The sequence below is a fragment of the Eumetopias jubatus genome, unplaced genomic scaffold, assembly GCF_037043125.1.
Source record: "Eumetopias jubatus isolate StellerSeaLion01/CBP00866 unplaced genomic scaffold, mEumJub1_p1.0 scaffold_13, whole genome shotgun sequence".
Taxonomy (NCBI): Eukaryota; Metazoa; Chordata; class Mammalia; order Carnivora; family Otariidae; genus Eumetopias; species Eumetopias jubatus.
In genome coordinates, this window is record NW_028274819.1 from 84,483,681 (window position 1) to 84,504,513 (window position 20,833).

General features: G+C 39.4%; 1 protein-coding gene across 1 annotated transcript in view; it reads right to left on the bottom strand.

Moving 5' to 3' along the window:
• JAM3 (junctional adhesion molecule 3) overlaps nt 1–14,124 on the bottom strand; it is a 96,275-nt gene extending 82,151 nt beyond the window's left edge. Inside the window, exon 1 of the mRNA XM_028120801.2 lies at nt 14,049–14,124. Coding sequence (XP_027976602.1) covers nt 14,049–14,124 — 76 coding nt within the window. The remainder of the gene's footprint in view (nt 1–14,048) is intronic.
• Between the last annotated feature and the right edge of the window lie 6,709 nt (nt 14,125–20,833).

Genomic DNA, 20,833 nt, shown 5'->3' on the forward strand with positions numbered 1-20,833 from the left:
CATAGCATTTTATTATCCTGAACTCATCCACTCTTACTAGCTATTTATCTAATGTCTATTTTTAATGTAGACTCACTGATTTATATTGGCAGCCCCTTTACTTAAAGATATGCTAAAATTCCCACCAATGCTTTTTATTATTCAAAGCTTGCTAGCTCAGACATGAAAATTTCCCCAGTAAGAGGTCTAACTTTTTCTACAAATATTGAACCACTTTTTAAATCCTGGAATGTCAAAGAGAAATTTTTCTTCTTTACTCTTCAAACTTAAAATTAGTTTTTTGTTTTTTGGTTTTTTTTAAGAAAATTTCAGGACACCATCTGTACCTTAGTTGAAATGTATGTATGTTCCCTACATAGAAAAAAATAAATTTTAAAACTGGCTATCTCATCAAAATAAACCATCAGGGAAGCTTTAATATAATGAAGTTCCTCTAGTTAGTATTGTAACCTAAAGCTTTGGAGAACTGGAGGTCTAATGAAACTCTAGAACCCAAAGGGAAGAAAGCAAAGAATGGCAATAGTTTAAAAAAAAAAAAAAAGAATGGGAATAGTTTACATCTGGATAGCATTTTATAACTTATAGTACCACTTTCACTCACAGTCTCATTTGATCCATGTAACAGTCCTATAAAATGGGTATTATAATCACCTCTCTACAGATTGAAAGAATAAGTCTCAAATATATTAGGAGACAATTATAACTTTGAAACTTGAAAGTATCAGAGATCAAAGTGGAAACCAGGTCTTCTAGCTCCAAATTACTTTAAAATAAAGACTAAGAAACATACAAATTAGACCGTGGCTTCTGATCTGTCAAGGCTAAAATATGTTTGAACAGAAATATGTGTCAGCCCCCATCCAAAATAGCTAGTGAAGCTCCCAAACCTGCAGTTAAAGAGCAGACACCTCCTTATGCCACACTGTTCTCTCATCAATGGACATCTGTATACCTATATCTATATACCTATTTCAAGAATTATGCTAGGCATAAGACAAGTTTTCTACCCTCAAACTACAAACTACCTGAAGAGTCAAGACACACAAATAGGAAAACTATACTGCCATTGATAATTTAAATTAATAGGTCAATATAACATCCAAAGATATGATTCAAATTAGACTATAATTAGGGTAAACCATGTTCTGTGGAGCTTAAAGTGGATAAAATTTTGAGTCCCTCATTAGGAAAACAAATACAAATTTATGAATACAAAGGTATAGGTAGTAAGTGGTAATAAGTGAATATTAGGTAATAAGTGAATATTTATTATGAGAACAAAAATCACAAAAAAATATAAATTTTAAAAGATGGCCACACAAATATCACAAAATCTAGACATATGCTATTTTAATTAATTCCTTGGTACACTACAATCTTTCGTACATCTTGGGATTTTTAGATCATCTCATCATATGCCAATGATTTTATAAAACTGTCTATGAAATAACAAATATAATTAAGACTTTAATTCAGGAGCACCTTGGGATGCCTGGGTGGCTCAATCAGTTAATTCAGGGGCGCCTGGGTGGCTCAGTCAGTTAAGCATCCAACTCTTGATCTCAAGAGTCGTGGGACTGAGTCCCATGTCAGGCTCTGCACTCAGTGGGGAGTCTGCTTGAGACTCTCTTCCTCTCCTCTCTTTCCCTCAGCCCCTCCCCTGCTTGTGCTCTCTAAAAATAAATAAAAATAAATAAGTAAATCTAAAAAAAGAAGAAGAAAACTTTCCTTCAGCATGGTTAATGAAAAAACTTAATACTATAGGAAAGTTTCTTTCCACCTCATAATTCATTATTGGTAATATCACAGGAAAATGAAATATTCATTACTGGCAAATCATGCAAAGTGTTCTTGAGTTTGGGAAAATCTCTGTCTAAAGTTTCCTTCAGGGGCACCTGGGTGGCTAACTCTTGATTTCAGCTCAGGTCATGATTCCAGGGTTGTGAGATCGAGCCCCACATCAGCCTCCACACTGAGCATGAAGCCTGCCTGGGATTCTCTCTCCCTCTCCCTCTGCACCTCCCCCCACCCCCACTCATGCACGTGCTCTATTTTTTTTAAGATTTTATTTATTTATTTGGGAGACCGAGTGAGCAAGAGAGAGCACATGAGCAGGGGCAGAGGGAGAGAGAAAAGCAGGCTCCCTGCTGAGCAGGGAGCCCAATTGGGGCTCGATTCCAGGACTCTGGGATCATGACCTGAGCTGAAGGCAGACACTTAACCAACTGTGCCCCTCTCTGTTTAAAAATAAACAAATACATACAATAACATTTCTTTCACATTTAAGCTGTAAGACTTCAGGATAATTCAAGTTTTCTTTTACAGTGACAAATCTTACACTTTGACTTGAGAAAACTCATTACCTGCTTTTTCAACCACATTAACTCACTACAGTGGCATTATGAGGGCTTAAAACTGGCATTCACAGTGGGCTTTACAACTTCATATCACAATCCTAGTAAGTTAACAATGTGGTAGAATATTCCTGGAAACCATGCCTACACTGAGATGGTTAGCAATAACAACTATACATAACAGTGACTGTGGAACACATAAACAATCCCACTAAAACCAGAACTGAATATGTTCCCAACTCATTATCTGGGAAAAATGTCTATGACTGTTACGATGGTACTCAACATGGGAAGTATGACAGAGGGGAAGGCAGAGTGGAAGAAAACAGTCTTAATTGATTATGGCTAAGGCATCTAACTTATGCAAATTTGAGGACATATTGCTAGTATGAAATCCAGGGCCTTAAAAGGGATCCCTCTGTAAGTAAGGAGTCCAAAAGCCTAAGCTTGATAAACTTCATTTTAAATTTGCCTCTCAATAATTAAGGATCAAATGAATTGCAGTAAAGTGGAAAGTAGTAACAGAAGTAGTAGCAACAACAGTTAATAATAAAGTAAATCGCTACTACTTATTGACCAAACCCCCCCCCCAAAAAAACCAAAAAACAAACCTAACACTATGAGCTTATTATTATGCCAGGCCCTCTGCAGAGCACTTATATGAATTATGTAATTAATTTTAATTTTACTATATTAATTAGTGTTATATTTGTTACCATTTAGATATTCTGATGGGAGCTTTATATATAGTCTCTGGTTTGCAAAACAATCCTACAAAGTTACACATTATCACTACTCTTTTATAGAACAGGAAATTAACTTTGGCAAGTCATATAGCACAGCTGAGATCCAAATCTTGGTCTAGTTTATGCTCTTCCTAATAAATAGAAATTCAGAAGAGGACAAGTTCACTCCAGGTTAGAGATCTAAAAAAGCCTTTACAGAGAAGTACACTAAGCTGGATGCTAGGGAATGAACAGCAATTAAGAGAAGAGTATGCTCTATGTTTGGGGGTAGATGGGCCATGATAATAAAATAGAAAAGGAAAAAACAAGGGTTACTCAGTAACCCTTCTTCAGTAAACAATTCTACAGAGCCAAAGACCATGCTCCAAATCATGATTCCCAATAAAAAGGGAATAAAATAACTCTTACCAATTTTTCCTCTATTATACAGCCATAATCTTTCAAAAGAAAAAAAGAAAGCAACATTTCTTTAGAATCCAACTCCTCCATGGCAAAGGTGGATGTGGACATTCAAAGAACTGCTTCACCTCTGTCATCAGGAAACCCAAATCTAATGATTTCTTCCTTGAAGGAAAAGCTTGATTTCCACTGGAAACTAAGGCTTTACAACCAAGCACATCACATTATCATCGGGCTACAGTCATGGGGCTTAAAACTGGAGCCTCTAAATTCCAATTAAATTTTCTTCCTCGAGGTTTCATTAAAAGTAACTTCAAAAAAATATGAGCTAAAAGGTACTGCTCACATATAAGAATAGAAGCAACCAAAGTTTTAACAGATTTTATTTCCCCTACACGTAGAAAACGTACCTGACAAGAAGAGCACAGAAAGTAAAATCTGTGAGTTGAAGAGAGAACAGAACACAAAAACATACTCCTTCTCAAAAAAGTTACCTGACCCTGAACTCACTCTGAGGAATAGTTTGTTGTAATTTGCAAACAGCATGAGGGATATTAGCCACAGGGTAATAGGAGGAGAAAATATTTGTTCTGGCTTCAGTGAAGTCCAAATCCCTCATTCAGTGTTATTAAACATCTTTAGGATTCTTCTCTCATCACTAATGCCTAAGTAAGGGGAAGAGAGGGCGAGCCAGGGAGGAAAAAGAAAGACAGAGAGCTGCTATAAGCAGACATAAGAGGTAGATGGAAGAGGAATTCCAGCAATAATTTCATCTCGACATTTCATTCTGTTTTTCATATAGCTTAACCCTGCATACCTCCTGAAGCTGTACTAACATGATGAAAACACTGTGAAAATTATAGAACTAAGCATTTTTAAAGTTACATGTATACTCTGTTTCCCATTTATATCCAAGTCTTCATTCTCTGACTTATCTACCAGAGTAATTTAAATTGGAAATGTATAGAGAATAAGACCAGATGGGTTTTTTTTTAAAGATTTTATTTATTTATTTGATAGAGAAAGTGAGCAAGCAAGAGAGAGAGTGAGCACAAGCAGGGGAGGAGCAGAGGAAGAGGGAGAAGCAGACTCCCTGCTGAACAATGTGGACTCGATCTCAGGACTCTGGGATCATGACCTGAGCCAAAGGCAGATGCTTAACTGACTGAGCCACCTAGGTACCCATGACCAGATGTTTGACACCAACAGTCATTATCCATAAATAGTCTAACAGAAAAGTTAGGCTATAACAGAATTAACGGAAAGAAGAAATAACATAAGAATAAAATAATATTTTTGTGATCCTCCTGAACTCTACTTGCAGTCAGCATTTTTTCAAAAAACATGCATTCTAAAGATGTGTCCCCCACTGGGATCCTGAGCCCCAGAGCAGGCTTCTCAACCTAAGGTGCATAAATAATCTTCTGGGGGATACAAACTCCCAAAAATAGTATATAAAAGATTTTATATATGTATATAAAAATACTCTTTGGAGGAAAGGGTCCACAGCTTTCATTAGTTCCTATAAAATGTTCATAACATAAGCTACTTTACCTATGTACCCTAATGGTATAAAACAATTGCCTGGTAAATTAAAGACACTTAAATATTTGTTTTTTGTTGTTGTTGTTGTTGTTCACAACTACGGTTCTAAACCTGTTCTTTATTACCAGTGGACTTATGGTCAGAGTGAAACTTCATATCTGATACAAAGAAATCAAACAATTAAGAACACCAACCCAACCAAATAGCTCTCAATTTTTAATTCGGGGTAAACAAACACAGAAACTCTTAAAACATTAGATGTAGTAAGGCTGTAGCAGACTTAAAAAATACAAAAACCCTGAGGATCTGAAAGATGCATGCTCCCAACCTCTTAAGAGTTCAAACCAAGTTTACCTGGCTCTAATGCACTTCTAAACTTTGAGAAGAGAAAGATATTTCTATAAACTACGTTTTCAAAACCTTCTAATGCACTTTTAATTAAAAAATAAACTAATTCAATTAATCAGTTAAAAATTCTCTTAAATTCCATAAAATCATTTCTTTGGATGTGAAACTCATATAGCTTAAGTGAGTCATCTAATAAGGGGAATAAAATGTGGATGTTTTGCTGGTAGTGCGAAAGGGACAGTGTTTAAATTACTTTCAAATGATTTGGATTAAAACCAATATTATCTCCCCAAGGTCCAAAAATGAATCACATGCAATGCTGGGAAATGAATCCAGAATGCCTAACACCCACAATGCTATGCTCCTTCCTTCACCCAGAAAAGTATCTGAAAGGCTACAAACAATGGAGCCTTCCCAAGATGCAGTGGGTGGTTTTCTTCCTCACAGTACATGGGCTGAGCCTTTCAGAGAACCAGCATTTTATTATGTAGGAATATGAATCTCAGATTCAGATTTCAGCTATAAAGCTCAAGGTTACTTTTACATTTTACCACTGAATGTCTTCACCTTTACCAGTTGCCTGTCTAGGGCAGAACAGCTGTAATTCTCCAAATTTTAAGTTGCTGTATCGTGAACGATAGATGGTTGCTTCTCAGAGAATCCAACCCAAGGACAGAGATTATAGTTGTACAATTCAGTATATCTTTAAAATAATATACCCCTAAGGGTGCCTGGTGGCTCAGTTGGTTAAGCACCCCACTCTTGGTTCAGCTCAGGTCATGATCTCATGGGTGGTGGGACTGAGCCTGGCACCAGGCTCCACTCTCAGCAGGAAGTCTGTTTGAAGATTCTCTTTCCCTCCCCCCACATGCACATGCACTCTCTGACTCTTTAAAATAAATAAATGTTTAAAAAAATAATATGGCCCCATTCTCAAAGCAGTGATGCTTAGCGAGAATCATACAATCCCTCCCTTGAAGTATATCACAACCCGGGGCCCCTGAGTGGCTCAGTCGGTTAAGCATCTGCCTTCAGCTCAGGTCATGATCCCACGGTCCTGGGATCGAGCCCCACGTCGGGCTCTCTGCTCAGCAGAAGCCTGCTTCTCCCTCTCCCTGCTGCTCCCCCTGCTTGTATTCTCTCTCTCTCTCTGTCAAATAAATAAATAAAACCTTTAAAAAAAAGTATATCACAACCTGTCTGGGGGTAGATGTGCTCTGAAAAAACAGTCAATACTTTTATATTTGAAACTGAAAACAAAAGACATTACCTTCACAATATGAATATTTAAAGAAAGGTATGTGAGGGGCGCCTGGATGGTGCAGAGGGTTAAGTGTCTGACTCTTGGTTTTGGCTCAGGGTTGTGAGATGTAGCCCTGCATCAGGCTCCATACTCAGTGTGGAGTCTGCTTGAGATTCTCCCTCCCTCTCTCTCCACCCCCCCGCTTGTGTACGTGCGCATGCTCACTCTCTCTCTAAAAAATAAATAAATCTTTTAAGAAAATAAAAAAAGAAAGAAAGACATGTGACTCTTACATTAATTAAAAGGGGGAACAGGGTAAGTAAAAGCTGAGATTCCTGTTTCCAGCAGTATAGTGGATTAGATACTCCAAAAGGCCTTTTCACTCCAACAAGGTCCTACCATAGTTTTTAATACATCTCTGGGCTCCCAGAAAGTGGGGGGACCTTTAAAAGGGCAAATAAAATATCTATGGGCTGAAACCAGAAAGATGGGTAGGGATGTGACCCTACAGCAAATGCTCATTTTTAACACTTCAGTGGGGAGACTGTGCCCTTGGGCCAGCAGGAAGGCAGAGAAGCTAAGCCTGAGATTTTCCAATTATCCCAGGGACTCTCAAAGGGGTAAAGCCATCCCAGGTGGCCACTGCCTGGTGGAAGCATACTCTCTCACAAAAAGCATCTTCAGATCAGACCCTGCACTAATTACATTCAATCAAATAATAAGCTTATGAGTAAAGAAAAACAAACCACCATAAGATTCATGAGAAACAACGAACATTAAATTTAGATCTCCAAGAATGTCAGATATTTGAAATATCAGATAAAGAACATAAAACAGCTATGCATGAAATGTTTTTTAAAAAGGACTTTAAAAAAAAATGAACAAGCAAAAGAGACCAGATTATAAAAAGAACCAAGTAAAATTACAGAAATGAGCAATGTTAAGTGGTTAAAAAAAAAAAAAAGCTTTATGTACTGGTTAAACAACAGATTAGACACAGCTGAAAAAAGAAAGAGCTATAAAGCAAAGCTAAATAACCCAGAACAGCACAAAGGGAAGAATATGAAATTATGACAGAAAGGTTAAGTCTTAGAAGAGAGAATGACTGAATACATACCAAATCAGAGTCCCGGAAGGAAAGAATTAAGGAACCAGAAGGTAGACAGTATTTGAATAGATAATACCTGAAAATTCTCAGGAAAGATATAAAGTAATAGATACACAAAGTATAACAAATTAACAAGGAAAATAACTAAAAAGAAACACACCCTAGACACATTGTAGGAACATTTCAGAATACCAAAGACAAAGAAAAGATCTTTAAAGTAGGTGGAGAAAAGACAGGCAACCTAGAAAAGGCTAAGGATATGACTAACTGCAGACTTCACAACAGTAATAACGGAAACCAGAAAGCATCTGTGTTATGTATTCCAGGCTCTAAGACAAAATAACTGTCAACCAAAAATTATACATCTAGCAAATCTATATTTCAAGAACAAAATAAATATATTTTTAGATACACATAAAAGTGAATTGAACATCATGAGACCTACCCTGAAGGAAGTGATCTTGAACTTCCTAACCAACCCTTCCTTTCCAATCTTCTTGAATATCAGACTAATACTTCTAAAATAATTTTGATCTTATCACTTCCCTGCTTCAAACTGCCACATGAATTTCTAGAACCTACATAATAAGGTCCAAATTTCTTGGCCTGGCATTGAAAGCACTTTACAATCTAGTTACTCTCCAATGTTCTTCACAATGGACGATCTGGCTCCTCAACTTACTAACTGTAATAACCTGCCTGAGCCTCAGATTCATCATCTGCAAAATGAAACCTATAAAAACTGATTTCTGAGATCAATTAAAAGAGCCCAGGTAAAGCTATCAGCACAGCACCTGGCACACAGTTCTCAATAAATGGCAGGTGGTATTTTTTCTCATTATAACTTATAGGTCTTAAAATACAACATATGCATTCCTAACTCCATGCCTTTGCTCATAATATTTCCTTCACTTTACTGGCCCTCAAAACCTCCATTCCCCAAATCTGCACTAGGTAAATGAAGATTATCCCTAAAAGTCCAGCTCCTTCTTGAAATTCTCCCCTACCAGGCAAGCGCAAGTAAATGCTCTTGCTTCTAAACACATTAAAATATTTCCCAAGATGCTACTCTGTTCACTATCTAAACTGTATGTTTCTTCTGGTCTGGAGAAGTGGTCATCTTAGATTTCCCTGTTTTGCTCATGGAAAGCTTTACAGCCATGAAAACAGAGACTGCCAAATAAATATGGATTGGCTGGTTAAGTTCCAGCACCCTGACAGAGATACTTTAGAGGAAAAACACGGGAAAAAAAAAAAAGGCAGCTGTCTTAGGATTTGCTGCATTCTTTGTAACCCTCCAGACAGCTGCACCTCATTCTAAAGACATTATGTGTTTTCCTTAGAGAAAGACATCAAACAAGGAAGTCCATGGTGGGCAGGAAGAAGTGATAAGGGTACATGAGCTGACAGCCCACTTCAGGAAACATCTTTCAGAGTCTATTTTCCAAGGAAGTCAATTTGACCTGGTGTTCCTCTCACCCAAGACAAAGAAAACAGTCCTCCAGGAGTTGCCCGGTTGGCACAAAGGAGGTGTTCAATAAATGCTGGCTGACTCTGAACAGGCAAACCACAGTAACTACTCAGATTATTCTGTTTGTTCAAAAAAAAAGGAGAGAGGCAGATTTTCTCATCAGCTCTCTTTCAGTTTTCCAGTTAACCATTTGCTGAGGATGCCACAGCTGGCTCCCCAACCCAAAAGCCAGTGACAGCAAATCTCTCAAATGAGTCACAAACAATGCATGATCAAACAACTGAATCAAGTCAGTCCCTCCTTCATTTTCTGTGGCTGACGTTAATTAAAGAGCACAAGCAACATGCTATCACATTGAACTAAACAGTTTTTCACTTTAAAAGAAAATCTTTACTGGTGTCAAATTTAAAATTCCACTATTGTATCTATGAGAGGCCAAGACAAAATGCAACTTTTTTCATTATATAAAAAACATTTAAAGAAATTAAAGAAAACTTGGAAAAAAGACAAAAGAATCAGCCAGAAAAAGAGAAGAGTAGAAAACAATCAGCCATAAGACTTACCACTCAAAAACAGCACCTATCAACATTTTGGTTCATTATATTTCCATTTTTTCCCCTAAGCATAAGATTAGTTTTGCAGGTTTTGCCTACCTGTAATCATATAGTATATGCTAGTCCCATCTGCAGCTTGTGTCACTTAAATTATACCATAAGCATTTCCCCACTTTTTTTCTTCTTTACCTTGTATAACTGCATAAATGGTAAAGCTTTTTAATTAAACCAAGAAATACCATTTGCTTTCTTTCACAGAAACTACTTTAGTAAAAACTGAGAATTTCCAAAGTTCCTGGGGCCACTAGAGCTAAGATACATGAAAAATGCCTAGACACATAGGAAATTTTTAGGATAGTTAACTGACTTGCAAGTGACAAAGAGAATATTTACTATAGTCATATCTGGAAAGATACAAAAGAAATTAAATTCAGCCTCTGTTCCCGTGAATTTTTAATACCACCGAGAAGATAAAATGTATTTACACCCAATAATTGAAACCCAGCTTACAACGGTCCTGGCTTTTCTAGAACTGGGGATACTTTATTCATTTCTGCAGCCCTAGCATGAAAAACAGTGCCTGGCATATAACAGATACTCAAGAAATGACTGTTGGACTAAACTGAACTACAAACTAAGAGCTATGCTTATATGGAAATAGGAAAGGTCACCACGAGCTGAGGTTAGGTTAGGAAGAGTAGCGGCATGAATATAGCAGAATGAGACTCTGGCAATAATTTACAGAGAGAAGGCTGAACCATAGAAGCTTTGGGATTCTGTGAAAATCAAAGATAACATAAGAAAAAAATGTTTGTATAGTCTTAATTTATTAAACAGTTTGATGTTTCTACACAATCAGCATTGAAACCCGTTGAATATACACTAACTACTCATGGGAAATACAATATATAACATAATAGATACTACCTAAAAACAAAGAAAACACACCAACACAAAATACTACAGCATTCCTTTAAATCAGAAACAAAGGCTAATTCTCAGGAAGCTTTCTGTATATCATGACAAGTGGCAAAGAGGCAGTAAATTAAGGTTTTAGATCTCCACATACAGTACCATAGTGGATACTGTCCTTGCTAAACTAGGTGTAAAAGAATGTGCTTACCAAAACGTTCTTTCAGGATCTCTTTATACTCCAGTGAAGCTATTTGCATATATGGTTAGCATTCAGAGGGTAGAGAAAGAAGATCTGAAATCTGTATTCAACCCTAACACCATCACACTCACACCACCTGACTCTAAACATAACTTAAAAAGAGAATCCAGCTTCATGAATAGTGTCTCATTCAACAGACTCCATACATCCTAACTTCATTCACACACATATTTTCTTTTCTTTTCCCCCACTTGTGCTCTGAAAAAATTCAAAGAATTTATGGAGAAGGAATCTGCTAATATCACATCTCTAACAGCTGCTAGCTGGATGTACTAAATCCACAGCTCCTTCAGTTACATTATATGTCCATGTCAGAAAGTGTGCTTAATTACAAATATGGTTTCTTTCAGAGAAACTCTTCTAAGCCTAGCCTACTGGGACTCCTTAAGAGCAAGTTATACAGACCTTAGGGGCTTGGGTGGAGGATAATTTTGTCTGGATGTAATACTGCAATTACTTATGATTACGTATTTCTAATAGCTATCCATTCAGTCTCGGCAGCCTGAAGCACTCAAGAAGAAATGCCTATCAACAAGTCATTTGGGAATGAACAGCTGATTTGAGGAACTGCATGCCGCAGGGCAGGTGTTCTTTGTTTTTCTGAACACGAACACACACACACACACACACACACACACACACACGACAGTAATTATATCTGCCAGATAATTTAAAAAGAATTAAAACAATATAAAATAAATCATTCTAAAAACTGTTTTAGAATATTTTTCAAAATTTTTCCTAGAAGTTTTAATTTTCAGATTTTGCTAAACTACAGCACACAAGTTGTCTTATCCCAAGAATACAAACTGTCACTGTTTTAATTCTAAATGAAGCACTTCTCTCTAGGACATCAAAAGATTTGGAAACCAAAAAGTAATTACTACATAATCATTCAAAAAAGACATGTGGTGTAACATTCGTAAGGTTGAACCGCACCTGTCACCAATACAACAAAAGACTATTTTACATACAAACCACACAGCTTTGAACATTTGATAATTTGTTAAACTGGTGTATAACAAGAAATCCACTGTCAAATGCAATACAAGTAACTAGAAATTAGATTAACAAAAACAGTTCAAGATTTCTAAATTTAAAATGCATGGGTTTATCACCCGGAGCAAGTTACTGAATCTCTCTGTACTTGTTTCTTCATCCACAAAATGGGCAAAATAATAGTAAAAACCTCTGAGAGTTGTTATCAACATGAAATGAATACATATTAAATTGTTATAACAGAGCCTGGCAAAGGCTAATAAAAAAAAGTATTATATCAGGAACAAATTTTTTAAAATGACAATGCTGAAAAATAATAGTAATTGAAAAGAATAATCATATAAATAAAAGAGACACAGCTGTCATGACCTGTGAAAGAATAAAGTTTTCAAGGTATTATACTATGTTTAGAGTATATACAAAATAACAGAAAAAGAACTCCCTACTTAAAAAAAAAAAAAGCTGCATCCTCTCAAAGTGATTGTCATCAGCCCTATTTTGCAAAATTTTATGCTTCCTCCTATGCTCTGCAGGTAAATCCCAGCCCTTAATATCAAGAAAGCCACAAAACCTGCACCTCCAGGAGAGCAAAATAAAGTTAAGGGTATGTGAGGTCCTTGGCATCTTCTTTAGTTTTATTAACAAGCCACCAAGTTGAAATTCATTCCTAAATTGCCAAATGTGTCTGCAATAAAAACTGCAAACTTTCATGTGAACAGAACTTTTCAACAATAGAGAGTTGTTCCAGTCTGTGAATAGGACAGTGTCAATGTGACCAACAAAGCCGGGAGCTGGACATTCCTGACACCCTTGTCCCCTGGCTAGCCTTTGATCATTTATATCTCCCAACCACGTGTTTTTGGACATCACTTTCAGGCAAAGTATATGGACGACATCTATACCCTGAAACTGATCCCTCATCATAGAGTCCTGTTTCCACAGCTCCTCAGACCCCCACTTTTATCTACCACCATTATGAACATTCCACAAGAACGAACATCAAACACAGGAGTGCTTTGTTTTCCTAGTCTGTCCACCCCCACTCCCAGTCACTTTGTGCTTTAATTTGTATATTTTGGAAAACATCATGGGATGACAACGGCAACTCAGCCAAACAATAAAATGACCTAAGAACTGAAAAGACCTTCGGATGGTTCTACGGATCTGGTTACCTGTGGATGTCCACCACAGAAGTGTGGTGGTGCTTTATGGAAACGCGAGCTTACGACTCACTCGGAACACTGTCTTGGAAAGGAGACTTGACTTAAATCTTAGTTCTCTTACTTGGAAATGAGTTAATAAAATCCACCTCCCAAAGTTCTTGTAAGCACTAAATGAGAGAAAGATTTCAAAGTGCCTAGTATACAGTACATGCTCACTAAATACAATCTACTTCGTCCTTCTGTCCAACTGTCCTGGGACACACAAAGCTAAGAGAATTCCAGACAGTGGAAAAGACAAAACTCCCAAGTTTATCAGTGTGACCTGATCAAAATGGACCAGATGCTATTTCAGGGTAAGGGTCTGTGGGGTCTCCTAGGCCAGGCTGGAGACAAAAAGAATACTTGATTGAGATCTGTGCCATTTTATTTCCCCCAAAGTAAAGCTGGGTTTGCCCAATTCAGTTCCTTTGTTTACAGCAAGAGAGAAATGAACAGCAGAACCCCAGAAGGCTATGACCAAGAAGACAGATAGGCCTCAGAGCTGTGCCTCGCTGGTACTTCGGAAGGCCCCTCACTATCCACTTCTGGGCAAGGCGCTCGCTCCGCAGTGTCTTCTAGCAAGTTCCGAGCCCACGCCTAAGCTGCCACCGTCTTTCCAGAGAGATGTACCCTCCGCCCGGGGACCGGCCCACCGCCCCGAGAGAGCTACCCTGGCCTCGCACGGGCCCCTCACACCCCCGCACCCACCCAGCTGGGACCCCGCCTGGAGGCCCCTCATCGACCCCTTTCCGCTGGGACGCGGGCGCGCGCCGCTCCTCCGGCCGAGTCCCCCGCTTTCCCGGAGCCGGGACCGCTATTCCCGCCTGGACCGACTCCAGCCGCTCCGCTCAACTCCCATCCGCCCTAGATCCTCCTCTCGCAAAGGCAGAAACACGCACACTCACCCCTGAAAAGCAGTAGTACGAAGAAGTCGGGCAGCCGGGCGCAGAGCCGGACCGCCGGCCGCCGCCTCAGCGCCATGACGAGGGGAGCTGAGGGGCCGCGGGCTCGCGGCGCAGCTAGGCTTCCCCGCGCGCATGCGCCCTGCCTGCCGGGGCCCCTACTACCCGCCCCTAGTTACCATAGCGACACCTGGCCCGGCACAGCCATCACCATGGTGACAAAGGAAGCTGAAATCTGGTTGCTACGGATGCAGGGATGCTCTAGACCCGCGCCCATGCGGTCTCATTCAAAGAATTTGATGGGCGGAGGTAAAGAAGTGTGTTCAAGAATGGGGCGGGGTAAATTTCCATAGCTATAAAATGAATCCGGCACTACAAATCAGAGAAGGAACACTCAATTAAAACTTGGAAACGAAGTGTTTTCTCACAAATAAAGATGCAATCTAATTGTCTTTGAAGCATTATTGCTTGCACCTCTTTTGAGGCCCTGATTCCAAATGTGATGGAAGGAAAAAGCACTGAAATCTACTTAAATCATAAGCAAGACAAAAAAAAATAATCAAGACATATATTATGTAGCATATAAAAGTGATGTCTTTCTGAAATAAACATAATCCATAGTTTCTGTGGTAGATAAAAACATGATGATAGGGTCGTCTGGGTGGCTAAGTCCTTAAGCGTCTGCCTCCAGCTCAGGTCATGATCCCAGGGTCCTGGGATGGAGCCCCACATCGGGCTCCCTGCTCAGTGGGGAGCCTGCTTCTCCCTCTCCCACTCCCTCTGCCTGTGTTCCCTCTCTTGCTGTGTCTCTCTCTGTCAAACAAACAAATAAAATCTTAAAAAAAACCCATGATGATATATCCATAGTTTCTTCTGCAGAAAAGCAGGATAATTCTTTGCTCTGATTTCTGAATATTGGAAAATGGTAAGGCCAGGGTAGAAAATGGAGCAGCATCTTATGAGGACAAGGAGATAAGATAAAGGATAAAATGCACTGGAAATTGAACCAAAGGATGGAGGAAGTTTTGTGTGTCACTTAATACTGTGAAAATTCTTGAAATAGTTTGTATTATATCTAATATAGGAAATGCACCCTTAATGCTCCAGGAAACAACTTAAAAACAGAATTTTGAGTATAATTATTAGTATAATATGCCAGAGTTTCCAACAACTAATATTTTTTTAATGTTTAACTTAAGGACTTCATTTTTCATACAGTCTCCCTACATTTTTTTAGTATTTTTAGTTTTTACAAAGTAGAACAGTGTGTGTGTATAATTTCCATATATACCAAATTATGAATGCCAAGAAACATGAACTAGATTGAGGTTGTTGCCAAGGATATGCTTCAACTGCCATCACTTTATGATCTTCTTTATAAATCTTTATAATTGCTCAAAACTTTGCAAGTGTGAATTAATTACATTCTCAAAATCTCATAAAGACAGAAAAAAATTTAAAAATAACTCAACAACCTGCTATGATTTTATTTGTCTTTCCTTTCTTAAACCTTCTTTCTGTTCCAGTTCACCATATTCCAGTCACAAGTAAAAGTATCTGAAAATTATATTAGAGTGGCAGCCTTTCTTCCTTCATCAAACACAACTTACAGGAATTAAAAAGAGGAAAATTCTTCTTAGGCCCACTGACTTTTTTCCTTTGATTTCTCTTTTCTTTATCATTCCCTTTAGTTCCTGGATAGATAGCCAGGCATATTTGCCTAAATGAAGGAATCATTTTGGTTACCTGAGAAATATGAAGTGTCCGGCTATGGACAGAGTAGTTTTCAAAAACTAGTGCCTCTTTTCTCCTGCTGTATTTCCTGTGTCTGCACTGTGATATGGTTATATTAAATGGTCTTCTCTGTTAGGGAATCTTTTCAAACTCAGAACAAGACCAGAGAGAAAGGCTTCATGAATATTCTATATGGAACAGAGGTTGCTTTGAGAGCAGATGCAGGTGCTTCATTGTAAAACATGGATTTTCCTCCAAGGATGGAGTCTGCATGTTATGGCCGGTGGTTGAGACACAATCCTGGAATGGAGCCTAACTAGTGATGCACTGGGACAGGGTAAGATGTACTTGACTGTGAAATGATCTGCTTCTCCATATGATTTAATTGTTCCCCAGAGAGCTCTGGCCCTATTCGGAAGGGAACCAGAGTTTTGGAAGCAGTCAGTGAGTGGGGCTGCGGAATCTATGCTTCTATCACCACATTATCCAACTGAGTATGCTTATTTCTAATGTGTGATTTACTAAGGAGAGATACATTTTTTAGAAGCACTCAGGGAACTAAATACGCATGTGCTAAACTTGAACAAAAGCATTTGCAAGACTTTTCAATATTAATGCAAAGTGTAAATCAAGTAGCAAACAGTAGGGTTTTCCTGTGAGAGTCACCCCTGAACAGAAGGGAGAGGTCCTGGAAGCAGCAATTATAGGAGGGGAAATAAAAGCTCTGGAGTCTAATGGACAATGATTCAAGTTCTTGGTTTTTGTAAACTTGAGAAAGTTATTTAATTTCCCTAAGCCTTGGATTCTTTGTCTGTAAAACAGGGATAACAATACCCACCACAAGTAGTCATTGTGAGGATTCTGTGAAATAAAGGTCTCGAACATACTAGGTGCTCCATAGATGTTTGTGGTCTGTGCCCCTTCCCTTTCCTATTCTTTTGGCTCAGATTGGGCCAAATGATACAATATTCCTGGAGAGTCTTAAAGAAAAGGAACTTCAGCCTGTAGATGGGTCAGAGAGAATGAGAAGCAAAGAGGAAGTTTTACATCAATGTATGTTTGTTTTCTTGGTGTGATCATATTCTTAGAAAGTAACATGACTAGGGCTTCTGTTCATTCAGTATGCCATGATCCACCTGAACAATCACCTCAAGTCAACCCTCACAGCAAGAGAGAAGTGAGATTCATTGACTGAGGGAGGTCTCCGACCCTAGATTCATTCTGTAAAAGCATTCCTCTTCAGGGCTTAGCAAAGATTCTGTTGCTCCATCTCGTCTCCATTCAGGTTTCCTCTTCCTTGAAATATTTCCAACTCTGTTCTCTCACATTTTCTCCCAACTATCAGGCCCTGCTCCTTCTTTTCAAAATATCTCTTCAAGTTCATTTAAACAGGAGGATTTCTACCCCTCCCCCCAAACTAAGGAAACAGTAGGAAGGAAAACCTCCAACCCCTCTAACTAGATGTGCTGCTCATGCTATATAAGGAAGGAAAGTTGTGCAGTTCAGTTTATTTGCATGGTCCTCTCCTTCCTAGTGGTTCAGTTGAGGAAGATGATACTAATGCCAATGTTTTAGCTTAAAGTGTCTTCCTAGAGAGAAACCTTTATAAGCAGCTGTTTAGCAGCCCTTTCATATTTCACCAAAAGGAGGCTGGTGTTCATGTGCTAGAGTATGTTAGTGTGTGTTTGCATGTGGTGGTATTTGAATAAGTATATCGTACATGTCATGGGTGAAAGACTCACTCACCTCCGCTAGGGGAGGACTTGGAGGGTCCCGTCCCCATCGGCCAGGATCTCTACTCACCAGTGCACCTGGAAATGCAACACAACAACCAAGACTAAATGGACAATTTCATGACCACAACAGAGCCCTGACACAGGATTTGCTGTTCTGAGACTGAAGGCTCTAAGAACTGTGAATCCCAAGTTCCCCTGTTAAGGAGTCTGCCTCAGTTCCTTCTCTGAGGAAGTAGAGAAGCAGGATTTGCCTGGATGCTCCCTCCAGACACCAGGAAAAAGGTGTTAGGGACAGCGAGCAAACAACACTCTCCAGACCACCTTCAGGAAGGACACGTGTGATGAGATAAAACAAACGAGCTCTTTCCTCTACTTGACTTGATGAATATTTCCACTGGCTGGGGGGTGGAAGATGGGAAATATTTCCTCGTCTGTTTCAGAACTGGGGACATGATTGAGCCAAAGGACACACATGCTATGGGGACTATCTTGGAGCCAGGCTAAAGAGCAGATTCAGGGGCAGGGGTGGGGCAGCTCCTAAGAGTGGGCAGACAGCGTATCTGCAGCTCTGCAGCTCAAGTTGTTTGCCTCCGGGATGCTCCAACTACTTTGTTTACAGATTGGAGATATTTTTATCCCAACTTCCAATTAGAGGTAATTTTCTCTTCATACAAATTGTACCATCGAGTGTTTACTTCCTGGGAGCACCAAAGAGAGACCAGGGCCTCTGTTATCTCCCTCTTGTGCTGCAGGGAATCTTGCACTTCCTTAGGAGTCCCTTCCAGGGTCAATTCCCTACTGTACAGTTTGGGGAAGAGGCAAGTTCTTCCTGATAGCCTTGGGCCCAGGGGTTTGGCCTGGTAACTTGTACTGCTCATTTCTTTCCAGGGATGAAAGGATACTTTTTGTGGTTGTCATTGCAGAGTCCCTGGATATTCTGTTCTAGGACTGGAAATAGTGGGTATTTGATTCTATTTCCTAGATCTGTAATGCGATGAGGATTATACCACAAGCCTTTTTTCCCCTAGAGATTATTCACTACCATGCCTCTTAAGCAAGTGAATAAGGGCTCTAGAAAGGACTTTGAAGTTTCTCTTTAATCTCATAGAATTGTATTCCCACAAAATTTAGGATTGGGGGGAGTGGATGTGTTTGGTCCTCTGTGATGATATCTGGTCTTCAAATACTCAATAGCACAGCAGAGATTTACTGCAGTTGGGAGGCTACTCTGGCCCTACAAAGGACAGAGGACCATCCCCTGAGAATGTCTACACTCTGCACCCTTTACACTCTGAGGTTTTGCCTTATTCCTGTCACTTTCCAGGCAGTATTTCGTATTCTGGCCAAGACTTGTTCCTTAGAATTGCACTGCCCAGTGTAGTCCAGGCCCAGCACTAGCAGCTGCCCAAGACAGACCCTGGAAGGACTGGGAAGCTCTGCTAAGCATTTAGATCCTCTTTGTGCAGCGCCCCCAACATCAATGGTCACCGCACTGCCACCAACCTAGAGCAAGCTGCATCAGTTTTCATTTAGATTGTGAAAATGATCTGTAGGCACCTGCCTGTATCTTCTGTTTCTAGACATTTCTTTCCAAATTGTGAGTAGTACGGGGCCTGGAACATTGGTAAACGCTCAACAAATATCTGTGGAATGAATGTCAATGAGACTCCTGCATCCTACCAAACCAACATCAGCTCATGTTGTTCTGCTTAAAATTCTTAAGTGGCTCCATATTATCTTCAGAATCCAGTACAATCCCTTCTATAACTAAAAAAGTCATGGCTGAAATAAATAAGTCCTTTGGTCATGAGCAACGAGAAAACTTCTCAAATTACATCCTCATCTATGTTCTCAAATCTAGTTACACGGAGTCATTTGAACTTCTTATGACTTCTCATGCTCTCTTGAACTCCTGGAGTTACCCATGTGGTCCCTTTGGCCTGCATCACCTCTCCCCCAGCCTGCTCGGTTTTCTAGTTGTATCATGTATTTGAGGAACCACTCCAAGCATCACATCATCATGGGAGAATTTCTTGACCCCATCGTTCCTCCAAGATGACTGAGGTGGCCCTCCTCTGTCCTTCCATAATACACTATGTATTCATATATTTTACACTTCATCACACCGTATTCTAATGCCATAATTTCCCTGTAGTTGTTTTCAGACTTCTAGAGTTTAATAGGTTTCAACCTTCCTTCTTTTCTAACATATGCCTTTGAGACTTTGATTTCATTCTAAATACTTCATTAGCGGCATCCCACAAAGTATGCTATATATTGTCTTCATTGTCACTCAGTTCCAAGTATTTTCTAACTTCCTATATGATTTCTACTTGACCATTCATCATTTAGAAGTCTGCTTTATTAATTTCCCAATATCTGGGGGCTGGGGACCATGTGGCCATGACTGCCTTCTAGTTTTATTGCACTGTGGCCAGAGAATAAGGTCTGTGTGAAATCAGTGCTTCATAGTCTTTGAGACTGACTTTGCAGCTTAGTAAGGGCTAGTTGTTTTAAATGCTTCCTGCATGCTTAAAAAAATGTATTCTCTAATGATTAGGTATAGAGTTTTAAATATATATATCCAGGGATGCCTGGGTGCCTCAGTTGGTTAAGCATCTGCCTTTGGCTTGGGTCGTGATCCTGGGGTCCTGGAATGGAGTCCTGAGTCGGGCTCCTTGCTCAGTGGGGAGCCTGCTTCTCCCTCTCCTGCTCCCCCTGCTTGTGCTCTCTCTCTCTCTCTCTGATAAATAAATAAATAAAATCTTTTTAAAAAACAAAAAACTAAATCCAATCAGTTAAATTTTGTTGTGCTACTCGAAACTTCAGTATCTTTGCCTTTTAAAAAAATTAGCAAACAATTTCTGGGAACATTTTGTTAAATACCACACTATGATTATGGATTTCTCATCATTTCATTATAATTCTGTCAAAATCCTTTTTAGTCTTAACTACATGGTGTACAGGCTCAGGAGCATGGTACCATTCTCATGACACCATGAAGCACACATGTGGCTCTCACCCTCTCCCTGCCTCCTCTCCTCTCCCTCTCCCTCTGGCTCAACCAAAACAGTGCTACCTTGGCCTGCCTCAGGACAGCTTCTTCGTTCTCAAGCTCACTGGAGCCTTGGTTGCTCTCCCAAATAAGCCTAGTAAACATTTTCTTCCAAATAAACACAGTCTTTTCCATGAATAAAATCATGGCAAACACAACATTCTCTATTGCATCATGATAGTTATGCTTTCCACATCATATCCTGCAAAATTGCAGGACCAGGAGCTCAATGCAGACCTGTGTTATATCACAACATTTGTTCT